Raw genomic sequence first — 23,729 nt, 5'->3', positions numbered from 1 at the left:
GTTTGAGATGTCAGCGTTTTAACCTCGCATTACTCAGAGTGTGGTCCCATCGCCTCCTGGGAGCTTGTTAGAAATGCAGATCGTCCGCACACCCACCCGGCGGCCCGTTCAAGCAGACAGGATCCCTGGGTGACTCCCGCATAAGAAAGTTTGAGAAGCACGGCTTTAGCTCACTTCGTTTCTGAAAAGGATACACTGAGTCACGTGGGGCGCTTTAACATGCAGATTCCTTAGCCTCTGACTAAATGTCCGGGCCCTGGGGAAGCTGCTGCGCGCGATCGCTCCCTGCTCTTGCTTCCCGGAGGCGGGGGGTGGGGGGGGAGAATGGTCCGAGCCTGGCGATCCCCGGCCCGTGCCTCCTACGCCGAGGTGGTGCGCAGCGCCCGGTTCAGGGGGCCCCGCTCGTCCTGGGATTGGGCCCGGTCCCTCTGCGGGGGCGCCGCGCGGCTACCCCGCAGCCAGCCGAGCAGGCCTGCGGGTCCGAGCGGGGACAGGCCGCGGCCGCGCAGCGAGAAGGAGGAGGCCGTGGTGTTGGTGGAGGAGGTGCGGCGGCGGCGGCGACTGCTGCCGCCCCCGCCGCCCAGCTCGCTGTCGTCCACCAGCACGCTCTCCAGCACGCTCCGCAGCGAGCGCCGCAGCTTGCACAGCACGTCGGGGCAGGTGAACACGTAGAGCAGCGGGTTGACCACGCTGTTGACGAAGGCCAGGCTGCTGACGAACGGCAGCCCGCGCCACACGAGCGGCCGCAGTGCGGGGTCCGCGTGGGCCCGCGCCTCCAGCACGCTGAACACGTGGTAGGGCCCCCAGCAGAGCGCAAAGGCCGCCACCACGGCCGCCACCAGGCGCACGAAGCGGCCGGGCCGCCTGCTGCCGCGGTGGCGCAAATGCGCGCTCACGGCCACGTGGCTCGAGGCGATGATGGCCAGCGGCACAGCGAAGGCCAGCAGGAACTTGCTGACGGCCAGGGCCATCTGGCGCGAGTTGCACGCGGCATCGCGGTCGGGCCCGGGATTCAGGAGCAGCACGTTGTAGTAGCACATGATGCGCCCGTCCACCCGCGGGATGGTGTCCCGGAAGATGAAGTAGGGCACGGTGTTGAGCACGGCCAGGGCCCAGAGCGCCAGGCATACCCTGTGAGCCACGGCCACCGTGCGGTGGTTCTGCGCCCACACGGGCCGCAGCACCTGCAGGCAGCGGTCCAGACTGATGGCGCTGAGCAGGAAGCCGCTGGCGAACATGTTGAGGAAGAAGATGGAGGAGTGCAGCTTGCAGAAGGTGGTGCCCAGCTCCCAGGAGTGGCCCACGGCCAGGAAGTAGGTGAAGAAAGGCAGGGAGGCGGTGGCCAGCAGGTCGGACAGTGCCAGGTGCAGCACCCAGGTGGTGACCACGGTCTGGCGCATGCGGCAGCCCACCACGAAGAGGATGAGCCCGTTCTCCACGAGGCCCAGCAGCGAGGCCAGCCCGTGCAGCAGCACCGACGCGTGGTCCATGTAGCGGATGCTGGAGTTGCTGTGGCTTTGGAGGTGACTCATCTGCTCCAGGAGGGGACAGAGGGGCTTCATCGTGACGTTGGCCGACATCGTGGGCTGTGCGGCGGAGAGAAAGAGGCGCTGCGGTGAGCAATGCCAGGAAACGGGCAACCCTGGCCAGGAGATGGGACTCTGACCCATGACAGGTATAGGTGAGGCCCCTGGGGATCAATGAAGTTGAGCAAGGGCAGTAAGGTGGGGGATGACATCCCAGCCCCACCACCTGCTCACTGTGCAACCTTGGGCAATACACTTAACCTTTCTGAGCCTGTTTGCTCCTCGTAACATGGATGGCTGTCATACAGGGTCTAGGTCATAGGGTTGTTGGTTGTTGAATTAAATGAATGAATAATATATATAAGCATTTCAAGCAAGAGTAAGCGTGCAGGAAGCACTGCATCAATGGCGCCGTGATTATCATTGAGCAGATGGCCTCAGATCACTTGGAGAAATAGGAACCAAGGTCAGGCCACGAAGGGCTCCTTTTCCCAATCCCCAGAGCACTGGGGTGTGAGCGAGGCCCCCCTGAAGGGCAGGAGGATTCAGCTGGGCTGGAGGATGGGAATGGAAGGCGGAGTCCGTGCATTTAAGGGATGACCCACCCACGCACCCACCCACGGCACCCCCGGACCTTGCCTCTCTGCAGATCGTCCTGTGGCCCTTCGCTCCCAGAGCGGTGGCTGGTTGCATGTGTTGACTGCAAGCAGTGCAGCCAGCCCCTCCTTTGGTAGTTTAAGAGGAAATAAGATAAGAGCAGGGAGAGAGCTGGGCAGAAGGAACTACCAGATTTGGGCTCCGGAGTCCCAGTAGGGCCAAAAGACCTCTCCCCTGCTCCGGGGCAGCCACAGGCGCTCGGCCAGCCCCAGGAAACCCAGCCCTGTTCATACTCATTCAACAGCTATTTATTGAGCGACTACTCAGCTAAGCGCTGGAGAAGCCAGCCCCTGGCCAGATGTGCAGACCCACAGCCTCATCAAGAACCTGAGGCTGGAACTTGCCTGGTGGCGCAGTGGTTAAGAATCCGCCTGCCAATGCAGGGGACACGGGTTCGAGCCCTGGTCCGGGAAGATCCCACACTCCGCAGAGCAACTAAACCCATGCGCCACAGCTACTGAGCCTGCGCACCACAACTACTGAAGCCCGCGCACCTAGAGTCTGTGCTGCGCAACAAGAGAAGCCACCGCAATGTGAAGTCCGTGCACCGCAACGAAGAGTAGCCCCGGCTCGCCGCAACTAGAGGAAGCCCGCACGCAGCAACGAAGACCCAACGCAGCCCAAAATAAATAAATAAATTTATTTTTTAAAAAAATAATAAATAACCTGAGACCATCTGATGTGGAGCCAGTGGAGATCAGTGAGGGCAGAGGAGGTCAGGGTGGGAGGCTGCCTGCAGGAGGTGGGGACCGACAGATAGCAGGGGGTGGGAACTCGGATTGTCCTGGGCCCCCCATGACATGCCAGGGACTGTGGTAGATCCTTTACGTAGGTACTGTCTTGCTACAGCTCTAGAAGAAAACTGCTGGTACTTCTCTCCATCCCGTTTTGCAGATGAGGAAACTGAAACTCAAGTGTTTAAATCACTTACCCAAAGCTTCCCGAACAACACAGGCATGTGGAGGAAGGACAGTTTAGCACTCAGCCTGTTCTCTTTCCTCTACCTCTGCTCTAAGCACGAGATGACGGAGAAAGAAGAGAAGGAAAGTGGGGTGGGGGGGGAGGTGTTCTTCAGTATTCGTCTTTCCACGGGAGGCACTGTTGGCCAGGATGAGAAAATCCACACCCTTCTCCAGGGACCGCGGTCCTTCGTAGGGTGAGGGTGCCGGATATCAAACTAGAATTTCCTTGACAGGTGAGCTGCTTGGAGCTGGGGACATGCAGGTGGGGGGAGGCGAGCTGTTGTCCCCGTGCTCCCTGAAAATGCTCGTATTTCCCAAGCTCTAGGGTCTGCAGAGCGATTACATTCACAATGACCCTGTGAGACCGCATTTTTTAGAAGAGGAAACAAAGGTTCAGAGAAGCACAGCAACTTGCCCAGGGTCCCTCAGCTGCAGTGGAAGAGAGAGAACCCCACTCCCAGCAAACACACAGGAGCCATCCCCTCTCTGTGCTGAAACGTTCCCTTGAGCCCCATACCCAGCTGGGAGGTAAGCTACTTCCCCTTGCCGGCCCCCACTTGGCCGTCTGTGCCCAGAGCCACAGTGTCACCTCCCCGGCTGAGTGAGGTGTCCTCGTTCACAAAGCACCCAGTATGGGCTTCCTGGCTGACAGAGTCCGGCCTCCAGCCTCCCCGGGTTCTCAGGGAGCCCAGCAGCGAAGGTCCTGTTTTGACAGAGGGCTGGGGTCAGAGAATGCCAGCTTTTGGTGTCAGAGACCTGGCTTCGAATCCCAGCTCCTCGGCTTCCTGGCTGGGTGCACTTGGGTCGTTTACCTTAGGACTGCTCGTGTAACCCTCCCCCCAGATCGCTCCTGAGTCTGGAAAGAGAAGCTTTAATGGTTGACCACCGCACCTGGCATCTAGTTATTCCCTAGGAAAATGTAGTCCTTTCCTCCTCAGAGCAGCAAGTCCCCTGCAGTCTTTGGTAAACCCAACCCTCTGCCATCCTAGCTGGTAACAGCCCTCTCCTTTGATAAAACTGTGCCTTCTCTTCCGGGTCCAGAGAGGGCACTGAGGCTGCCCAGCCCTGGGGCCATCGTCTCCTTACCTGGGCACAGAGGGAGCACAGGATTCCAGCCCCAGAGGCAGTCAGCTTCTGCAGGCAGCGGGCAGGCAGAGGCAGGGGAGGGAGGCTGAGGGAGGAAACAGATGTCAGCCCCAGAGTGTGTGTGTGTATTTAGGGGTGGGGTGGGGGGAGGCGGGGACAGCTGGAGAGTGAGTTGTCACACTGGTGTTCAAGTAACATCCATCTCCATTGATGCGGACTGGATGTAACTGCCGGCAGCCCAGCTCATCCTACCTCCCTTTACGAAGGAGATTTTGCAAAAGCCCAAGGTCAAGTACGAGTGCACATGGGGACATAGGTGTGAGCCAGAAAGTGTGAGCCCTAGTGTGCATGGGGGGTGCTTTTGAGAGCGACAGGTGTGTAGGAGAAGTGAGGAGGAGGGCGTCCTGTCCGTCTGTCCACTGTCCTGGACTGCCCACCCCTGACCCCATCACCCTCAGGAAAGAAACTGGTGCGGCTCCTCCCATGTGCCCGGGCAGCCTGGGGGGCCCGTCTGCGAGGGCCCCCAGGGGCTCTATGGCCAGGAAGGCAGGGCGGGGCCGTGGTAAGAACACAGGCCTGGCTGTCCATGCTGCCCGCATGCCCAGCTGGGAGGTAAGCCACTTCCCCTTGCCGGGCCCCACTTGGCCATCTGTGACCAGAGCCACAGTGTCACCTCCCAGGCTGAGTGAGGTGTCCTCATTCACAAAGCATCCAGCACACAGTAGGTACTCATAAAAATCAGGTTTCTTCCCGCTTGGGGAGAAATGGGTATAGGCTGCAGGGCAAAGGCAATACAGCTTTTATTTTAAATGGGCTGCGAATTCCCTGGAAGTCCAGTGGTTAGAGCTCCACGAGCTCACTGCCAAGGGCCCAGGTTTGATCCCTGGTCAGAGAACTAAAAATCCCACAAGCCATGTGGTGCAGCCAATAATAATAATAATAATAATGAAATGGGCTCAGAGCCCACGGATGAGATGATTGAACCGTGCACATTTGCATTGACCTGTTCCCTAAGTCTTCACGCCTGTTCGCTGACCAAGATTCCTGGGACCTTTCCTCCAACCTCAGCATCCCAGCCACCAGGATACTCAAAACATGTTAAGAGCTCAGTACCCCCAGATCAGGGCCAGGGCACCCCCACAGGATTGACTCCACAAAACTCTTCCATTTTGGTACAGACTTAATACAGGGCCTGGCACTGGGTACATTTGCTGACAGACTGCAATCCTGAGTGAAGAATGTGACGGGGAAACTATTGCTCGCTGTCATCCAAGACGGAGGATCAGTAAGAGCCTTGATTAAACAAATCAGTAGCACTAGGGCAACGTCCCCTTTCCTCTTAGTGACAGAGGGTCTCCGTCTTCTGAAGACAAGTGCCTACAGCCCTCCCTAGGTAGATGTTTCCGTTCCACTCGGGGGAAAGTACCTTCATCCCCATCCACCCCCCTCCACACCCAACCTGCTGAGCCATAGACATCCTCTAAGGCCATGCAGGCAGTGGGGTGTGGCAGGTGACCTTGAGCAAGTAACTTCACAGCAATAAAATATGAATTTTTTTTAAGGTGCTCCTTCTGCACGGTCCCTGCCCCAAAGTGCTCTTTGGACTTAGAAGGAATCCCTGCTTGGGAATTCCCTGGCAGTCCAGTGGTTAAGACTCCATGTTCCCAACGCAGGGGGCATGGGTTTGATCCCTGGTGGGGGAGAAAAGATCCCGCATGCCACGTGGTGCGGCCAAAAAAAAAACAACAAAAAGAATCCCTCCTTTCCTCCTATAACATACCTTAGCTCTAGGGCATCAGGCTTGGGGTGGGGTCCAGCCCTCCTCCTGGCTCTCAGCCCTCCCTCACCCCCTCCACCAGGTACCCTTGAGCAGTGAACACTCTGCACAAGCCCTGATGGCAGCCCTGCTCACCTGCAACGCTCACTCCTCTGCCCCTTCCCCCAACCCTCATTTCCAATCCTGTAATCACTGTGGTGACTGTCTCCCAACCATCCCCAAGGACAATTTATGAAAAGTTACTAAAACAAAGGAAGAAAGTACTCCAGACAGCAGCGCCCTGAGGCATTTTCTAAACAAGGAGGCAGGGATGTTGTTCCTGTGGGGCCCTTGGCTGCACTCCCACGTGTAAACTGCCTCCCACACAGATCCCTCAGGCTCCACATGGAGGTGGCCTGGGCGGGAAGGAGTTGGAGTTGGGGTAGGAGGTGGCACGGGGAGGATGTTCCGCACCAGACACTCGAGAGAAAAAGTCTCGTGAGACATGGGGACTCTGAGCTGGGGCTCCCTGGCTGAAAGCAGAGGACAGGCGCCTCCAGGAGAAGATGCGATCAGAGAACCCTGCAGAGCCCTTCGCAGTGTCGGGCCGGCACTGTAGGCAGGAGGACAGCCAGGCTGCCAGATGGGCCCGTGTGGCGCTCGGAGTCCGGAGGAGAGTGACGTGATCAGGGCCTTGGCAAATAGACCAGCCAGTCCCACTTTGAATGTGCCTCAGAATCTACTGGAGGGCTTGTGACGTCCAGACTGCTGGGTCCCCCACCCCTAGTGCGTGCGATCCAGAGGGTCTGGGGGTGCGGCCTGGGCATCTGCATTCCTGGCAATTTCCCCAGAGCATGCTGATGCTGCTGGTTTGGTTGGGATGGAGAACTCGGGTTCCTTGCATCTGGTGCACTCGGAGCGGGGAGCGGCAGCTGGGTCCTGGTGGCACTGGGAGGGGGGGAGGGGGGCTGTCCAGTGACCCCCCCCCAGGACCTGGAGAAAGATGCAGCCACCCCAGAGCACAGGCCATAGGCCCTGAAGCACGGCCTTCTCCATGGCTTGCAACTTGACATCAGAGCCTGAAAAAGCCAAAGTCAGGTCTGTCTCCCCATCAACCACACGTACTGCCCTGGAGGAGACAACCAGCGTTCTGCTGCCTGTGGGAACTGTCCAGGTTCTCAAAGAGCCTTCAAGTCCTCTCGGGATCCAGCACACCGCCCACCAGTCCCTGCCCCATTCCTCTCGGCTCACCTCCAAGCCTCTGCACTCGCGGCTGCTGCTGCCTGGAATGCCTCTTCCCTCCCCCACTCATCTTGCAAGACCCCTTTCTTTCTTTTTTTTTTTCTAACATCTTTATTGGAGTAGAATTGCTTTACGATGGTGTGTTAGTTTCTGCTTTATAACAGAGTGAATCAGCTATACATATACATGTATCCCCCTATCTCCTCCCTCTTGCATCTCCCTCCCTATCCCACCCCTCTAGGTGGTCACAGAGCACGGAGCTGACCTCCCTGTGCTAGGTGGCTGCTTCCCACTAGCTATCTGTTTTACGTTTGGTAGTGTATATATGTCCATGCCACTCTCTCACTTCACCCCAGCTTACCCTTCCCCCACCCCGTGTCCTCAAGTCCATTCTCTATGGCAAGATCCCTTTCTGTGATCATCAGTGTCTCTGGGCTCCCAAGAGAATGATCATGGCATCAAGTGTGTTTAACGAACAGTCAAGGGAATGGGCCAACTACTCCCCAGCCATGGGGCCAAGCCCAGGAGGGCTTTCTCCCTCCGGCCCTGCCTTAGGAAGCAGGCTTTCATGTTCATTTCTGTCCTCTTTAAAGAGTCAATAAAACAGGAAGTGAGATGCACAACAGGAAGCAGGTGAGGCATGCCCTGGAACCCTGCAGCTTCCCGTACGTGGGAGGCCCTGGAGTTGGCCACACACAGCAGAGGGGCAGGACCCCACATGACACCTTGCACCGGGTGGAGCACCCTAATGCCACCATCACCCACAGGTGGAGGCTTAGCTCCTCACATGGCCAATAAGCCCCTCAGTGATCTGGCCCTGCCTGTGCCTCCACCTTCATTTCTGCTTCTCCCTAGTCACCTCCTATCATCAGTCAGCGTTCATCACTGCAGCCCCACACCCTGTACATACCAGGCTGTTTCTGTCCCCTTGTGCTGTTTGCTCCCTGCTCTAGAATACCACTTCCTCCCTTGGCCTCTCTGTGAACTCCTATTCATCCTTCAAAATGCTGCTCAGAGGTTACCTCCTCTGGGAAGACTTTGCTGAGCCTTTCAGACTCTACCTCCCACACCCCTGCCTCTGCACCTCTGCCCTCCATGGTAACTTTCACACAACTGTTCCCCACCCTTATCACGAGCAACTGGAGGACAGAGACAGTTCCTATTTTATCTCCTCATCACCAAAGCCAAGCAGAGGGCCTGACATGTGGGAGGGCTCTCAGTGAACGTTTGCTGCACAGTGTGAGTCTCTAGTATTGGAGATTAGGTCCAAAAAGAACCCCCAGTTCCTCACGGTGACCAATCCGGGTCCACTGTTACTCATGGCCTGATGCAATTCTCCCAGACTCTGTTTTCACCTGTGGTGGGTACAACCCTGGGGACTAGTAACTCTCTGTTATTATTAACTAATAACTTTTCTCAGACCCACATGTATACCAGTTAATCCTCACCAAAAAATATATACATATATATTTTTATATGCATTACATATATATGCTGCACCCAGATAATCCAGGATGGTAGGGACTGTTATCTTACTCCCAGCGAAGAAAACAGAGAGGTTGAGTGGCCCAGGCAAGGCCACTCAGCCAGTGGGCAGAAGAGCTGGAACTCAGAAGCACGTGCTCCAGGGACTTCCCTGGCAGTCCAGTGGTTAGGACTCCATGCTTCCACTGCAGGGGGCATGGGTTTGATACCTGGTCAGGGAACTAAGATCCCGCATGCCACGTGGTGCAGCCTAAACAAATAAATAAATAAGTAAAAAATAAATAAACCAGGAAAAAAAAAAGAAGAAGAAGAAGGTGCTCCAGCACCAGAACCCAGCACTTCCCAGATGACTGGACTCTCTGAGGTTCATTGTCATCAGCTCTGCAGGATAAGTAGGGCTGACTTTCTGCTGTTAAACATGCTCCACGAGCTCCGGGAAGCATCTCTGCAGCCAGCAGGATCCACAGGTGTTACCAAGTCCAAGTTCGTACTGTTTGCCGCGGGACAGGCCAGTAAACTGAGAGACCAATTGTTGGGGCAAGGCCTAGCGACTTATTCAGAAAGCCAGGAGACCAAGAAGATGGTGGACTTGTGTCCCAAAGGATCATCTTGCCTGAGTTAGAACTCAGGCTTCTTTTATACCAAAAGGTGTGTGTGGGGGGGGGGGGGGGTGTGTAAAGTCGAACACTTCCTGGTTCCAGCCAGACTCCAGAGGGGATGTGTTAATTTCTTCTTTCCTACAGCCATTCACAGGTGGGCTCTGTCAGGATGTTTCCTGTGGGCTAAACAAAGGGATTTTAGCTTAACACTCATTACCTGGGTGGCAGGGTTCCCAGAGATGGGCCATTATGTATAATTGAATCTTATAGACAAAATCCCTTTAGTGATTAACTTGTAGCAAAAGCAATAGAATACAAAGGTTAAAGTAGAAGAAACAGATCCAATATGGAGTCAGATTTGTTCTTCCCCATGACACAGGGACCATGGCTAGGGCTTCCCCTGGGTCTGTCTGCAAGCCCCTGGGGTGAGGTGACCTGCTTCCTGCTGGGTCCCGTACATGCTTTGGTCCCTATGATTTTGTGTGGGGTTTTTTCCCCATGACACCAGCTGGGTGGCCTGCAATTCAATTCTGACACTATCTCCACGGAGATATAACATCAGATTCCACAGGGTAAGGACTCAGTCCTATAAGACTGTCCCCTCTCCCTACTCAGACACCAATCACAAGTCCAGGTGTCACCTCTTCTGATCTGAACTGGCTATCCATCTGAGGTTCCAACGACCCTCTCCTTGGGTTTGATTAATTTGTTAGAACAGCTCACAGATCTCAGAGAAACGTTTTTCAGGAACAGCCAGATGGAAGAGATGCCCAGGGTAAGGTGTACGGGAGGGGCGCAGAGCCTCCGTGCTCTCTGGGTGCTACTCTTCCCATATCTCCACGTGTTCACCAAAGTGGAAGCTCTGAACCTCGTCCTTTGAGGGTTTTATGGTGGCTTCACTACATAGACATGATTGATTGAATCATTGGCTGTTGGTGATTGACCTCAATCACCAGCCCCTCTTCCCTCCCAAGAGGTGGGGAAGGGGGGATGCGTTCTAATCCTCTAACCATGTGGTTGGTTCCCTTGGCAGCAAGCCCCCGTCGTCGCTAGGTGCCTTCCTAAAGGAACCTCAACAACATAACAAAAGACACCTTTGTTTTGCTCTCCTCCCAGGAAATTCCAAGTGTGTTTAGGAGCTCTGCCAGGATGGGGACAAAAACCAAATGTATATTTCTTATCATAAATCACAGTATCTCATTCCCCGGCAGCCTTGTCTTTCCAGCCTAGAAAGGCCCCTTCCTCCACTGGCACCCTCCCTCCATCCCTGGCTTTTATTAGCAGAACAGATTGGGTGAGAACTTCCCTGATGGTCCAGTGGTTAAGACGCCGCACTTCCACTGCAGGGGGCACGGGCTTGATCTGTGATCCCTCTGGGGATTTCCACCGCCTTCTGGTGCAACCAAAAATAAACAAAAAACAAAAAAACAGATGGGGTGGAGAACTGACATGGAATTCTCAGAACCTCAGTGACTTTGACCTTATTTTTTTTTAATATTTACTTATTTATTTCGTTGCACTAGGTCTTAGTTGCAGCAGGCGGGCTCCTTAGTTGTGGCATGTAAACACTTAGTTGCATCATGCGTGTGGGATCTATTTCCCTGACCAGGGAACAAACCTGGGCCCCCTGCATTGGGGGCATGGAGTCTTAACCACTGCGCCACAAGGACAGACCCTTGACCTTATTTTTAATCCCACTTTACAGATTCAGAAACTCAAGTCCAATTTTCAAAAATAAAAAGGACTAAGTTTAAAAAGGTGAGAAAGAGATAAACAAACTGAGGTTTAGAAAGAGGCCAAGAGGGAAGCCAAGGTTCTAGGTCAAGTCACCCTGATCTGACCCTCTGTCCTCAACCATAAAAAATTATGGTGGTTCTCATCACTATCACGTTCAAATGATTACCACATGCAGATTGTTCTCAGTGCTTTACATGGGTTATTTATTTAATCCTCAGAGCAACCCTACAAGTTATGTGCCCTTATTAGCCCCATTATACAGATGAGGAAATGGAGTCACCAAGCCGGTAGGTGACTTTCCCAAGGTCTCTAGTGGGTGAGCATTGGAGCTTCAGGCTTGAGGCAGGAGATAGATGGGCCCCAGGCTGAGCAGCCAGAGTCTGTTGCCTGCGACAGATACTCCAAGATGAGGAGCAAAAGAATAGCCCTTAGCTGTAGCCCTGGTGGCGCAGTGGTTGAGAGTCCGCCTGCCGATGCAGGGGACGCGGGTTCGTGCCCCGTTCCGGGAAGATCCCACGTGCCGCGGAGTGGCTGGGCCCGTGAGCCATGGCCGTTGAGCCTGCGCGTCCGGAGCCTGTGCTCCGCAACGGGAGAGGCCACAGCAGTGAGAGGCCTGCGTACCACAAAAAAAAAAAAAAAAAGAATAGCTGAGCCGTGCCCAGAGAAGAGATAAAAGACCAAATATTCCTCATTCTTGAAGTCAAGGAGTCCTTCCCAACTCTACATGTGCAGAAAGGCTCCTCAGAGGTCAAAAGGGAGGGGGCATCATCTCATAGTAAGTGATGTCAACCTACCTATAGCTCTCTTCGCTAGAATCCATCTTGGCTAAGAGATGCGTGTGCACACGTGGGAGGACTCTGAGGTAAACTAAATACAGCCTCAGAACCAGGCAAAGCAAGATGATTGGCCAAAGGAAACCGGGAAGGAATGCCCCACATAAGTGATTCAAACTATCACAAGGGCATGACTCTCTCTCTCTCTCTCAGCCCGCCCGTGTGTTTATCCACACGTAACCCTTTTCCTCCTAATAAACACTTTACTTGTTTCACTACTTTCCATCTCTATATGGAAATTCGTCTCTACACAGCTGATGGGCCAGGGCTTTGTAACTGGCCACTTGTCCCTTGTGGTCTAGTGACTAGGATTCAGCGCTCTCACTGCCGTGACCTGACCTCAATCCCTGGCTGGGAACTGAAACCCTGCTTCAAGCCGCTGCAGGCTGAGGCCACCCAGCATCGGGCAGATGAGCTCTGGTGCCCGTGAGTCTTTGTGAGAATGTAGAGTCATGACCAAGGTCTCAGGGCCCTCTCTCTCCAGGACAGCTCAGCACCACTTTTCTCGAAGGCATCCTTCTGCCCTTGGCCATGAGGAAGATCCCCTGCTCTTTCTCTGCCTTTCCAGGGACTTGGGAGAGACGCCTTCCTCACGAGTAAGGTCCATGATCCGTTAGAAAACACCTCTCTGAGTATTATCTAATTCCATGCCTATTTTACAGATGGGGAAGGTCCCTTGGCTCCTGAGAGGTGAATGCAGGATAGAATCCAGGTCTCTCAACTCCTCTGTCTGGTGTTCTCCCTGGCACCTAAAACCCCCCATCAGGGAAAGCTCTCTGTTACAACAGAATGCGAAGCAATGTATTGACAGAAGGAATGATGGATTGGAGAACCAGCACACCAGTGGGTGAATGTTTGCTGAGAGGCGGGATAATTAAGTAGTCTCAAAATATCTCCCCAGAATATACTTTCTATTTCCAAAGAGAAACACGGTAGCTGTAGAGTGGAGAAACCTGGCCAGCCCCATCTCACCCAGTGATCAAAGATCTATCAGCAGTAATAGGACAAGCCGTACGATGAGCCTCTGGTTTGAATGCAATTAGAAGGACACAACATCACCTCTGGGGTGTTCCTGCCTGTTATGGGTTGAACTGTGCCTCTATTCATATATTGAAGCCCTAATCCGCAGTGCCTCAGAATGTGACTGTATTTGGAGATGGGGTCTTTAAGAAGTGATGAAGTTAACATGGGGCCATCAGGGTGGGTCCTAATCCAATCAGACTGGTGTCCTTAGAAGGAGAAGAATTTTGGACCCATAAAGAGACACCAGGAGTGTATGCGCACATGTGAGGGCTTAGCGAGAAGGCGGTCACCTGCAAGTCAAGGGCAGAGAAGCCTCAGAAGGAGCCGAACTTCTGACACCGTGATCTTGGACTTGCAACTTCCAGAACTGTGAGAAAACACATTTCTATTGTTTCAGCCACCAAGTCTATGGTATTTTGTTTTGGTGGCCCTAGCAACCCACACCACCAAAAATGCATAAACTGCGTCTAAGCAGGGGGAAACACGAGACAAACCCAAATGAGGGCCATGCTGCAAAATAACTGGCCTGTACTCCTCAAAAGTATTCACGCTATGAGAGACACAGACAGAGGGATTGTCCCAGATTGGAAGAGGCCCAAGGAACATGACCCTGACCTTGGACTGGACCTGGCCTGGGAAAAAAATCTTTCTCCTTTGCTGTAAAAGCATGAGGACAATAGGTGAATTGAATAAGGTTCATAGATTAGGCAGTTGTGTCATACCAATGTTGAATCCCTGATTTTGATCTTTTAACTGTGGTTGCTTGTTTTTTAGGAAATACACACAGCAGTGTTCAGAGTCAGTCGCGTCTGCAACCAGCTCTCTCACGCTATAATGGAAGAAATTGCGTGTGTATGTGTGTGCGCGCGTACATACAATCAGAGAGAAGGTGAGCACTGAAACACATGTAAAAAGAAGTTAACAGTTAACGTTTGAGGAATCTGGGTGAAGGATATATGGAACTTCTTTTCAGTAAGAATGGAAGTATTTCAAAAAAAAAGTTGAAAACCTCCCATCGTCCCGCAGGAAGGTCACCTCACCAGCCCCTGCCCCCCTCCAGCCACATCTCCTCCCCTTCCCAGCCCAGCTTAAGTCCGATGTTTCCCCACCTCTCTATGCCCTGTCCTCCCCACCCCCCCAAATCCCCTCCGCTTCAGCACAATACCGCTCCCCCCGACGGCACCCCCTGTGCCCACTGGCGCCTCTGCTTCTGCTCAGGCAGCCTTCCCTCCAGAAACTGCCCTGCCTCTGGGTTCGCAGGCTCTACCTGCTCTGCTCCCAGGGCCCTTAACGCAGGGAGCTTCCCCCACCTCGGCGCTAACCGCAGTAAAAGTTGATCGCTACCAAGTGTTCAGTCATTGTCACAAATGACTTATCACCCCCAGTATTTGTCTCTTTCAGTCTCCCGTCACCCTGCGAGGTAAGCAATATCAACCCCAATCCACAAACGGGAAACCGAAGCTCAGAAAAATGATGTGTCCCAGGTCACAGCCAGAAAGTGACCAGGGGGGTGGACTGGAACCAGACTCTACCTACCAGGCCACGTGCTCTCCCCGCTGCTATGAATTATAACGACCTGTGGGGACTAACGCTGGCTGAGCTGGGCTCCTCCAGACCCTGCGGTAAGGCTTCCAGGAGATGAGGACTGAGGACGGGGCCAGCCCCTCCCTCGGAGGACGGCCCCTGATGAGCTAATACAAGCAAGGCTTGGGACCCTGCTGGGCGCGTGCGAAGCGCCCCTGTCTGTGAACCAGGCTGGTTGTTGTTAATAGACTTTATTTCTTAGAACTGTCCCAGATTTACAGAAAACCTGAGAAGATAGCACAGAGAGTTCCCATATACCCCACACAGCTCCCCCTGTAATTAACATCTCACATTAGGATGGTACATTTATTACAATTAATGAACCAATGTTGACACATTGTTACAACTAAAGTCCATTTCCTTAGCTTTCACCTAAGGTCTTTTTCTGTTTTAGGATCCCAGCCAGGAGGCCACAGTATCTAATTGTCTGTTCTCGTTGTTTGTTATTGGTAACAGCCACGGTGGTATTAATGGCCTTAATCCCCCAGGAGACCTCTAGGAGGTACTTCTTCTCCTGAGTGGGGAGTCTTCTCAGCAGAGTCCAACGGCCTCTGGCTTCCCCCTTCAGCATCCGTGACTCCTTCCCTCCATCCCTGTCTCCCCTCCCCCCATTCCAGATGAATTTGGGAACCCGTCTGAGGTGAACCGCTGCTCCATCTGTCATCACGGGTGACCGCCGAGCCCCAGGGGCCCGCGGTCTTTTTCTGCCAGTTACAAAGACTGCCATGTGCTGGAGAAGGTAGGGATCTCACGGCTCTGGGGGAGACCCCACGGCTGGGAACCAGCTTGCCCTAACACAGTGTCAGGCTAGAGAGGCCCCTCCAGGACCAGGGACACATCAGAAGCCAAGGCCACTCCGCGGGCTGGTGGGTGAGGAAGGCTAAGTCCTGGGCACTGATCCTTCCTCTGCCCGGATGCTGCTCCCGTCGCCCTCTCTCCTGTAGGATGGGCGCTCCCACCTGAGGGTGTTCATGGAAGCTGTGCAGCCCAGTGGTCACTCTGATCATCTGTCCCAAACCTGATCACACCTGGACTCCAGACTCCCACCTGGCACCACCCACCACATTCTCACTTCCTGCCCCTCATCCGCATCCCCTCCGCCCTACCCCAGAGGACAGCTTAGCCCATTTAACCCCTGCCTCACGGTCCCTGGACCCACCCACCCCACCCTAGCTCGACCCCAGCGGGGCACCTTGGAACACGGTGGGGAGCCGCTGACAAGCCAGCTTACGGAGGTACGGAGGAGCCCTCCGTGCGCGCACACTCTGTCGGGAGACTTCCTGAGGATCGGGGGACCTGACAGCCCTTTGCTGGGCTCTACGAGGCCACTGCCCTCCATTCTCTGTAGGTCTGCAGCCCACATGGCTCCTTCTCATGTCCTCACCACGCTTGTCCCCAGCCCTAGGTACCCTCTGACTCAGGAACAGTGCCAGGTGGCCTCCAGGCACATCTCCCGCAGAGTGAGAAGAAGTTCAAAGGAAGCCCGTCAGCTGGCTGCTGTCATGACAACACCAGAGAGGGTCCCTGTTACTATGGCAACACAGGTGCCACTTTCCAAACCAAGCAAGGCCCTTGTCCCCTGAATGCTGAAGGAATAGGAGGGCTTCCTCCCCGACCCCACTCACCAGTGATGAAACTGCTCCTCGCCCCGTTCCCAGGAGAGCCTGGCCCCCAGAATGGACCGCAGAAGAGATCTTTAGACGTGGTGACCACCTGCCCGAGCCTGATAACAGTTAATCTGTCTTTACATGTCCCCCTACCCGTAGATCTAGAACATTCCAGCGTGGAGGATAAATTAAATGGTGACCCTACTTTTAGAGTGTAGTTTGCCTGTCTGTTGCCTGCATGAGAAAGTCTGGTCTGTGAAGGCTTTGCTGGAGTTACCACTGCAAGAAAGGGCAGTGAGAGAAGCCAGGTCAGCCCTCAAATGCTGACGGTCGCCCAGGCCCTCCCCACACCGTGTTTATGATGGACCCTGAACCCCAAGGCACTGACCCTCCTCTTTGATCTGCCTTCGTCCCAGTGACTGTCCAGTGCTTCAGAAATAGTCACTTCGTCCTGGTGGTGTCCCGCGAAACAGCCTTGGTGTGCAGGACACTAATCAATGTCCAACTGGTCTGCACCGCCCCCCAGCTGCTCCCCAACCAGGAGGCGGGATCCTCCGTGGTCTCCACGGCTGGCCCTCTCACCTGCTGTGACACCACAGTCCAGGTAGAGTGGGGGCCACACTGGTGCCCATGACCACCCCCTGGGAGGGCCTCGCCCAGCTGTCTCTTCCTACAGGTGGACAGCATCCAGCAGAACAAGTTGGTGTCCCACATCGGCATCTGGATGGGGCCACACGGTTCCATCATGTGGGACGGTGCCTTCCTCACACAGGCTGGGCCGCGGGCTTGGGTGTGAAGGGAGCACAGGCTTTGGAGCCATCTGGGGTCACGGCCAAGCTCTGCCATCACCCACGGTGTGACCTCGGATGACTACTTACCTCTTCCCAGCACCACCGGCCCCCCAGGCCGGGGCAACGCCTCTCAACCAGAGCTGATGTGAGCATTAGACCGGGCCTGCCCACGCCTGGCAGGCGGAAGCCACAGCCGGGCCTGAGAGGGCCGGAGTCCTCGAGAGCACTCACCTTTATCCCTCCAGGAACTGAGCTGAGAAACCAAGCCTCAAGAAGCTGAAAAGTCCCCTTCCAGGTCCCAGGAAGAAGCCAAGGCTGTGCCCGACCATCGCCACCTCCTGATCTCGGAGGTTACAAAGCCGCAGATGAGGCAGGAGATGGCTGGGGCTGAAGCCCTGAGGGTACGGGGTGGGGTGGGGGGGAGCTGAGGGAGAACCCCTCACTGAAAGGGGCCACCGGCACCTGCTGACTCAGGTGGCAAAACGAGCCAGGAACCCAGGATGCCAGGGGGTAACCCCTGAGGACATCTGAGCTTGTCACACCTGTCTCTGAACCCCAGGCGCCAGGCGCCAACCTCAGCCTGAACTAATATGGTAACCACGGGGTGTAGGAATTCTGTGCTTGGCACTGAGTGGGTTTCCAGATGTCTTTTTTTCCCACCCTTCCTGCCATGAGGGCTGGGGCAGGCTGCTGGTGTCAGGATTCAAATGTCTTTTCCTTTAAAATGTTATGTATTCCCAGGGGGACCGGGGACAAATCTGTCACGCTTTGGACATCAGGATTTAACAGCTACGGGAGCTAGCCAGAATTCATCACAGAAGGGAAGCGTAAGGAGAAACAGCTGTAAGCCATCAGGAATGAGCTGGAGGGCCCTGCAGAGGAAAGGCCTTCCGGTCAGGGTGGAACCACTCGTGTGTACTGACACCTTCTTTGTGCCAGGCCCTGGTCTCCATTGGTAGGACGTCCTCCCCAAGGGCACCGGCCCAGGCCTGAACCCAGGGCTCTGCCACAAGTAGAAGTGAAGGTCGAGCGCTCAGGAGCTGGGGTAGGGTGGGTCAGCTCTTCTTACAGAACATCCCCGGGTGCCGGTCTGCCCCTACCCCCACCGGGTGTGTGCAGTGCCACGCAGGCCAGCCAGGCGCACGGGACCCAGTGGCAGACCAGCCACAACTGCAAGGACAAGGATGACCCCAGCGCGCTATCTCGTGACCTCACTTGATCCTTAAGCACAGCCTTTGGAGGGAGGGGGTCAGCGCCACTGTGCAAATGAAGAAATTGAGGCTTAGGTTAACCGGCCAGTAAATGCTGATAAGATTCAAACCCGGGTCTGTGAGATGACAGAGCTTTCCGAACAGGGTGGGCATCTGTCAGCCCCATGGGGCTCCAGCCTTTCCATCTAGAAGATGGCCTGGCACAGCAGGCTCGAACTGTCCCGAGAAGACAAGACGTGGTGGGCAGAGGACGGGCAACGATGCACATCACCCAGGTGATTGCAGGTAGCATCCATTCCCCCCCCGGACCAAGCCTCGTATGTCGCATCCACACAGTACAGTAATCTGGATGCGCTGATTCTGTGTCTTCTCTCCTCCATCCTCTCCACCTGGGACTTCAGGCTTCACATCCACTGTGTCTTCAATGCCAGTGACTTCCTGCCCCTCCAGGCGTCCCTCTTTCCTTCCCCATCCAGCCACTGTGACCCAGTACGGCCCCCTGAGGCTTCAGCTGCAGATCGACAAGGGAAAAGGGTACGGTGTCCCTGTGCTTTCTCTACCCACCCCCACTTCCCAGACATCCAGCCAACCGAAGTTCATGAGCCCCTCTCCCTGCAGACAAGGCTTTTAGTTCCTACCACAGGGAGGGGGACCACCCCATTGTGGGGCTGCTTCAAGAGGCTCACCCCATGGAGGTCTGGCTCCTGCAGAGGACAGACCCCATGCTGGTCTTGGTGCTGCATCTGCACTGGGCCACTCCCAGCGCCAACCCCTTCCAGTATCCTCAGTGGCCCATCCAGTCAGGTGAGTGGCGGTGGTGCTGGATCTGCCCTTCCCCTCCCCCTCCTTGACTTCTCTCCTCCCCAGGTGTCCTTTCGGTGACAGCTCAGGACCTGAATGATGGCCTTGGAAGGGTAGCTCTGCCCTTCCACTCTCACTACCCGTGCTTCACCGTTGCCACCTTCGCCCCACTGGACGCTGGCTCCTGGAGGGCCCGCGGGGGACCACTCAGAAGCATGTGTTCCTCCTGCCTGCTCCCCGTCTGCTAAGCGGGGATGAGCGCGTCACCGAATCCCTCCAGCCCCCTGCGAGCTAATGCGGACAAAGGTCCCCGGACGGGGCTTGGTCTTCCTGAGTGCTGTGCAGGGCAGTGAGCCCCGACCTGCAAACCACTCCAGAGGGAGGAAGGAAAATGCCGGATCGTGAAGGCAATCAACCCTAACCTGAGCCGGGCATGGTGCTCCAGACTCTAGAAATGATGTGTTCAGCATAATTCTGCTTTGAATTTTATTTTAATTCATTAGTTTTACTTTTGGCCGCGTTGGCTCTTCGTTGCTGCGTGCGGGCTTCTCACTGCGGTGGCTTCTCTTGTTGCGGAGCTCGGGCTCTAGGCATGTGGGCTTCAGTAGTTGTGGTATGCAGTCTCAGCAGTTGTGGCTCGCGGGCTCTAGAGCACAGGCTCAGTTGTGGTGCACGGGCTTAGTTGCTCCGCAGCATGTGGGATCTTCCCGGACCAGGGCTCGAACCCATGTCCCCTGCACTGGCAGGCGGATTCTCAGCCACTGCGCTACCGGGGAAGTCCCTCTGCTTTGAATTTTTATAACTCAGCTTCTGCGGAAGGTAAGTATGGATACATTTAGGATCTTCTACATATTCTATAACTGGCACCACAGGCCACACACTACTGTTTAACTGTCGTTCTACTGAACAATATAAATCTTTCACCTTAATATAGACAGATCTCTCTATATATATATATTTTAAAAATATTTCCCAGTCTTTTTTTTTTAAATTTATTTTTATATTTATTTTTTGACTGTGTTGGGTCTTCGTTTCTGTGCGAGGGCTTTCTCTAGTTGAGGCAAGCGGGGTCCACTCTTCATCGCGGTGCGCGGGCCTCTCACTATCGCGGCCTCTCTTGTTGCGGAGCACAGGCTCCAGATGCGCAGGGTCAGTAGTTGTGGCTCACGGGCCCAGTTGGTCCGCAGCAAGTGGGATCTTCCCAGACCAGGGCTCGAACCCGTGTCCCCTGAATTGGCAGGCAGATTCTCAACCACTGTGCCACCAGGGAAGCCCTCTATATATTTTAAATAGATGCATGACATTCCATCAGATGTAGACAGATGTCACTGGTTAGCACCTGGGAGGGTAGCTGAATAACCAGCTCAGCTGCGTGCCTCTTCCTGAGCCAAGAGACCCCCGCCTGCTGGATGAAGGGGTACCTGTTGGTTACGCTGCTGGGTGCCGGTTCAGGTCAGTTCCTCCTGCTTCTACTCCTTTTTTTAAAAAAATTAATTAATTAATTTATTTTGGCTGCGCCAGGTCTTAGTTGCAGCACGCAGGCTCTTCATTGCGGCATGCATGCAGGATCTATTTCCCCGACCAGGGATCAAACCCGGCCCCCCTGCACTGGGAGTGTGGAGTCTTACCCACTGGACCACCAGGGAAGTCCCTGCTTCTACACCTTTTGGGAGCTGCCCGTGGCTTTGTGTTTCTGGAAGCCATGGTAACCCGCCCCCCCAACCCTGCCCCCCAGTCATTGGTCATTGAGGGCCAGGAAGAGAGGGCGCCAGACATCTGCTCTCCTGCTGCCCAGTTAACACCACATCCTCGGAATCCCCTCTCCCCATCTGTCGGGTGGCAAAGGGAGCAAGTCGGCCCTCCCAGGGGGACTCTGAAGGCCGGGGCCAGGGCTCTACACGGCAGAGCGGTTCCCTCCCGCAGGGTCCACTACTGCAGACGTGAGCCATCCAGAACGAGGGAGGCACAGATTCCAAGTTGGGAAGCAGCACCTATGACTCTGTAACTCGTGGGACTTGGGCTGGTCAGCATGCCCAGATCTCTTCCCTCCTGCCTGGCCGGCAGCAGTGTGGACCTGCCTGGGTTCCAGACGCCATGTCCCTGCCTCAGTGCTTCGTGCCCAGGGCTCTAAGCCAGCCCCATGCCTTGATCTTATCCTCATCCCGCCAGGTTTACTTCCTTTGCGGCACCTCTGCCTGCTGCCCCTCAGGGCTAAAGACTTACTCAACCACATGTAGCTCTGGGGCTGCAGGTGAGTCCAGGGTGGAGGACAAAATAGGGGGGTTCTTTGTTCTTTCATGTCTGCAGGCCTGTTCCTGGCTTCTGAGCCACGTGGGGAGCAGGATGGCAGTGAGCCTCAGGTCACCACAATGACATTGCCAGGCCCAGAGCATGGTGAGCTCTCCTGGGCCACTGGGCTTTGAGGATTCCTACAGGTGGGAGTCTACGCTGGGGCCTGCAGGTATGAGGCTGTGGGCAGGCCCCTCAGGCCTTGGCCCTCCAGGGTGCGCTGACAAAATGGGGAAGCTCTGGCTATCGTGAGGGCAGGAGATGGTGTAACTGAATTCATTGGGGAACTAAGCGAAGCTAGCCAGGGTCCACCTCATCTGCAAAAGGGCAGCTTCAGCTCTGCCCAGTGTGATTCCCAAGGGCTGGGGTTTGGGGAGAGAGTTGGAGGGGCCCTTGCCCAGCCCTGCCATCCTTCAGATCCCTTTTGTCTGGCAGGTTCCAATATGAGCTGCAACCCAAGACCTCGCCTCTGGGGAATTCTTTTGCTGTTGGCTGTTGCCCTGGTCCGAGGGGTTGGCGTCTTTGTGGACCTGAACCAGGCCAAGCCCAGAAGCTCCTGGAAGGCAACAGAAGGTGAACAGGCTGAATAGACCCTTGTTTCAAGCCTAGTGAAAGCAGGTGTGGAAAAGCTACTTGTGGTGACTAGACAGAATTATTCTCAGCTTAGACACTTGCGCTTCAGAGGCAGCTCTGTCCTTCCAGAATTGCGGCCTCTATTATTGGGTAGCGTCCAATGCCTTGCAGGACTGAATTTAGGAGACTTCGCCTCTCCGCAAGGAAAGGCAGCGTTCCAGGCAGAGAAAGCAGGACGAGAAGGTAGGGGGAGGTCAACTCACGGCAGAGTCAGAGAACAGCAGTAGCTGGGAATCGGGAGCCTGGCGGGGCTAATGGCCTGTGAGGGCTTGTCACCTTCTCACAGCCACAGGAGTTCTGACTGGGCGTCCTCGAAGCATGCCACCATGCCATCATGGATGAGGGAATCCAGAGCTCCCGGGGCCGAAAGAACTAACCTTGACTTGAACAAGCTCCTCCCAGGCCCCCTCGAGCCTCCCAGCCTCCCATAGAGGACGCTGGCTACTCCTCCCCTCACCAGCCCCCCTTCCCACTCACTTGGTCCCTGGGACTGGTCCACACGGGGATGGTCGGCACAGGCTGAACGGCAGCCTGTTGGCCCTGATGCTGCCTGATGCCATAGTGGCAGACAGGTCAGTACCAGTGCTGGCTGTGCTGCCAACCGTCTGCTCGTGTATGACACGGACCTTCATCTCTGACTTGTTGGTCTGGAAAGCTCTTTGCTGCCATGTAGAGCTTCTAGGGTGGGAAAGGTAACCCAACCTAGGCGGAATGGGCTGGGTTCAGCTGGCTTCTGGAGAATCTGGTGGGGAAGTGAAACTTGGTTTCAGATACCTCTCTGGCCTTTGGTAGGGCGTGAGTTAGAGAAGTGGCGTAAAGGGAACCACAGTGCTTGAGTCAGGCCCGTGGCCTTGACACCATGCAGGCACTCTCCAGCCCTGGCCAGCTCCATCTTTTCTGTTTTCAGGATACTGGTCGAATACAAGCCAGGCTATTTGATTATAACCCTGGCTCTGCCTCTTACTAGCTGTGTGATATTGAGTTATTGAACTCTTCTGGACCTCGGTTTCCTCATCTGTAAAATGGGAATAATACCTATCCCCATAGAGGTGTTGGATAAAATGAATTAATAGATAAGAATCCTTAGAATAGTACATAACAGCCAACATTTACTGAGTACTATTAACTACCAGAATTTCTCCTCCTCCTGCCCTAAAACTAATGCTTACCTAAATTTTTTTTTTCTTCCCCATATGAGGACAAGCTTATAGCTCAGGGTGAGGAGGAGCTAGGGGAAGCAGCTGCCTTAGGCTCTTCTAGCAGAATAGAGCACTTAGGCAGGAAGATCCAGACACCTGCTATGGAAGTTAGTTAAGGAACTCCCCTTAGCTGGGACTGTTTCCCCATCTGTGACTAGGGATAACTTGTTCTGTCCAACCTCCTGGCTTGTACAGGGCCTACGGGATATACTTTTCGGGGTTAGTGTGAAGTAAGTGAGGATTCTCAGCTTGGATGTTATTTGGAGGAGCCAGGCTGACAGGCTCTGAGGGGTCAGGGATTCAGTTCCATCCAGGGCCAACTCTTCTTACCATTGCCTTCATTGCACGAGCTCATTGTGAGCGTTTAAACAGCACGGAAGGGTGGTTCTGGGAACGGCATCGATGCTGTGTTTAAACCAAGCATGAGTCTATAGATGCCAACTGGAATCACAGCACGTAATCAACTTTTCTCTTTAACTTTTTTTTTCATGCGAAGGTAGACATCTTGTGTCCTTACCTATTACTTGTAACAGCTGCATTCTCCTTCGTATCATGGTTGAACTATATATTTGATCTCCTTTTTTAAAAACAATGTTTTTTTATTAAAAACAATTAAAAAAATTTTTTTGACCGGGCCACATAGCTTGCAGGATCTTAGTTCCCTGACCAGGCATTGAACCTGCGCCACGGCAGTGAAAGCAGCAAATC

General features: G+C 54.7%; 2 protein-coding genes across 2 annotated transcripts; one reads left to right on the top strand and one right to left on the bottom strand.

Annotated features, from left to right (window-relative positions):
- Nucleotides 1-359: 359 nt before the first annotated feature.
- On the bottom strand, nucleotides 360-2,259 carry PTGDR2 (prostaglandin D2 receptor 2). The gene is made up of 2 exons (XM_060304397.1): nucleotides 2,161-2,259; nucleotides 360-1,586 (listed from the first exon to the last, which is right to left on the bottom strand). Exon 2 carries the CDS (start codon nucleotides 1,578-1,580, stop codon nucleotides 360-362), a length of 1,221 nt encoding a protein of 406 aa, XP_060160380.1. The 5' UTR covers nucleotides 1,581-1,586; nucleotides 2,161-2,259.
- Nucleotides 2,260-3,205: 946 nt separating this feature from the next.
- ZP1 (zona pellucida glycoprotein 1) lies at nucleotides 3,206-21,779 on the top strand. Its single transcript, XM_030849345.2, is given in 19 exon segments — nucleotides 3,206-3,339; nucleotides 15,178-15,229; nucleotides 15,435-15,493; nucleotides 15,495-15,578; nucleotides 15,896-15,972; nucleotides 15,975-16,034; nucleotides 16,514-16,701; nucleotides 16,774-16,887; nucleotides 17,191-17,289; nucleotides 18,436-18,563; nucleotides 18,565-18,638; nucleotides 18,718-18,907; nucleotides 18,967-18,983; nucleotides 18,986-19,014; nucleotides 19,017-19,091; nucleotides 21,070-21,162; nucleotides 21,251-21,287; nucleotides 21,290-21,361; nucleotides 21,625-21,779. Coding segments are annotated over 19 exon segments (1,737 nt in total).
- The last annotated feature ends 1,950 nt before the right edge of the window (nucleotides 21,780-23,729 follow it).

The sequence above is a fragment of the Globicephala melas genome, chromosome 8 (assembly GCF_963455315.2).
Source record: "Globicephala melas chromosome 8, mGloMel1.2, whole genome shotgun sequence".
NCBI lineage: Eukaryota > Metazoa > Chordata > Mammalia > Artiodactyla > Delphinidae > Globicephala > Globicephala melas.
This window is presented reverse-complemented; position numbering and strand designations above follow the sequence as displayed.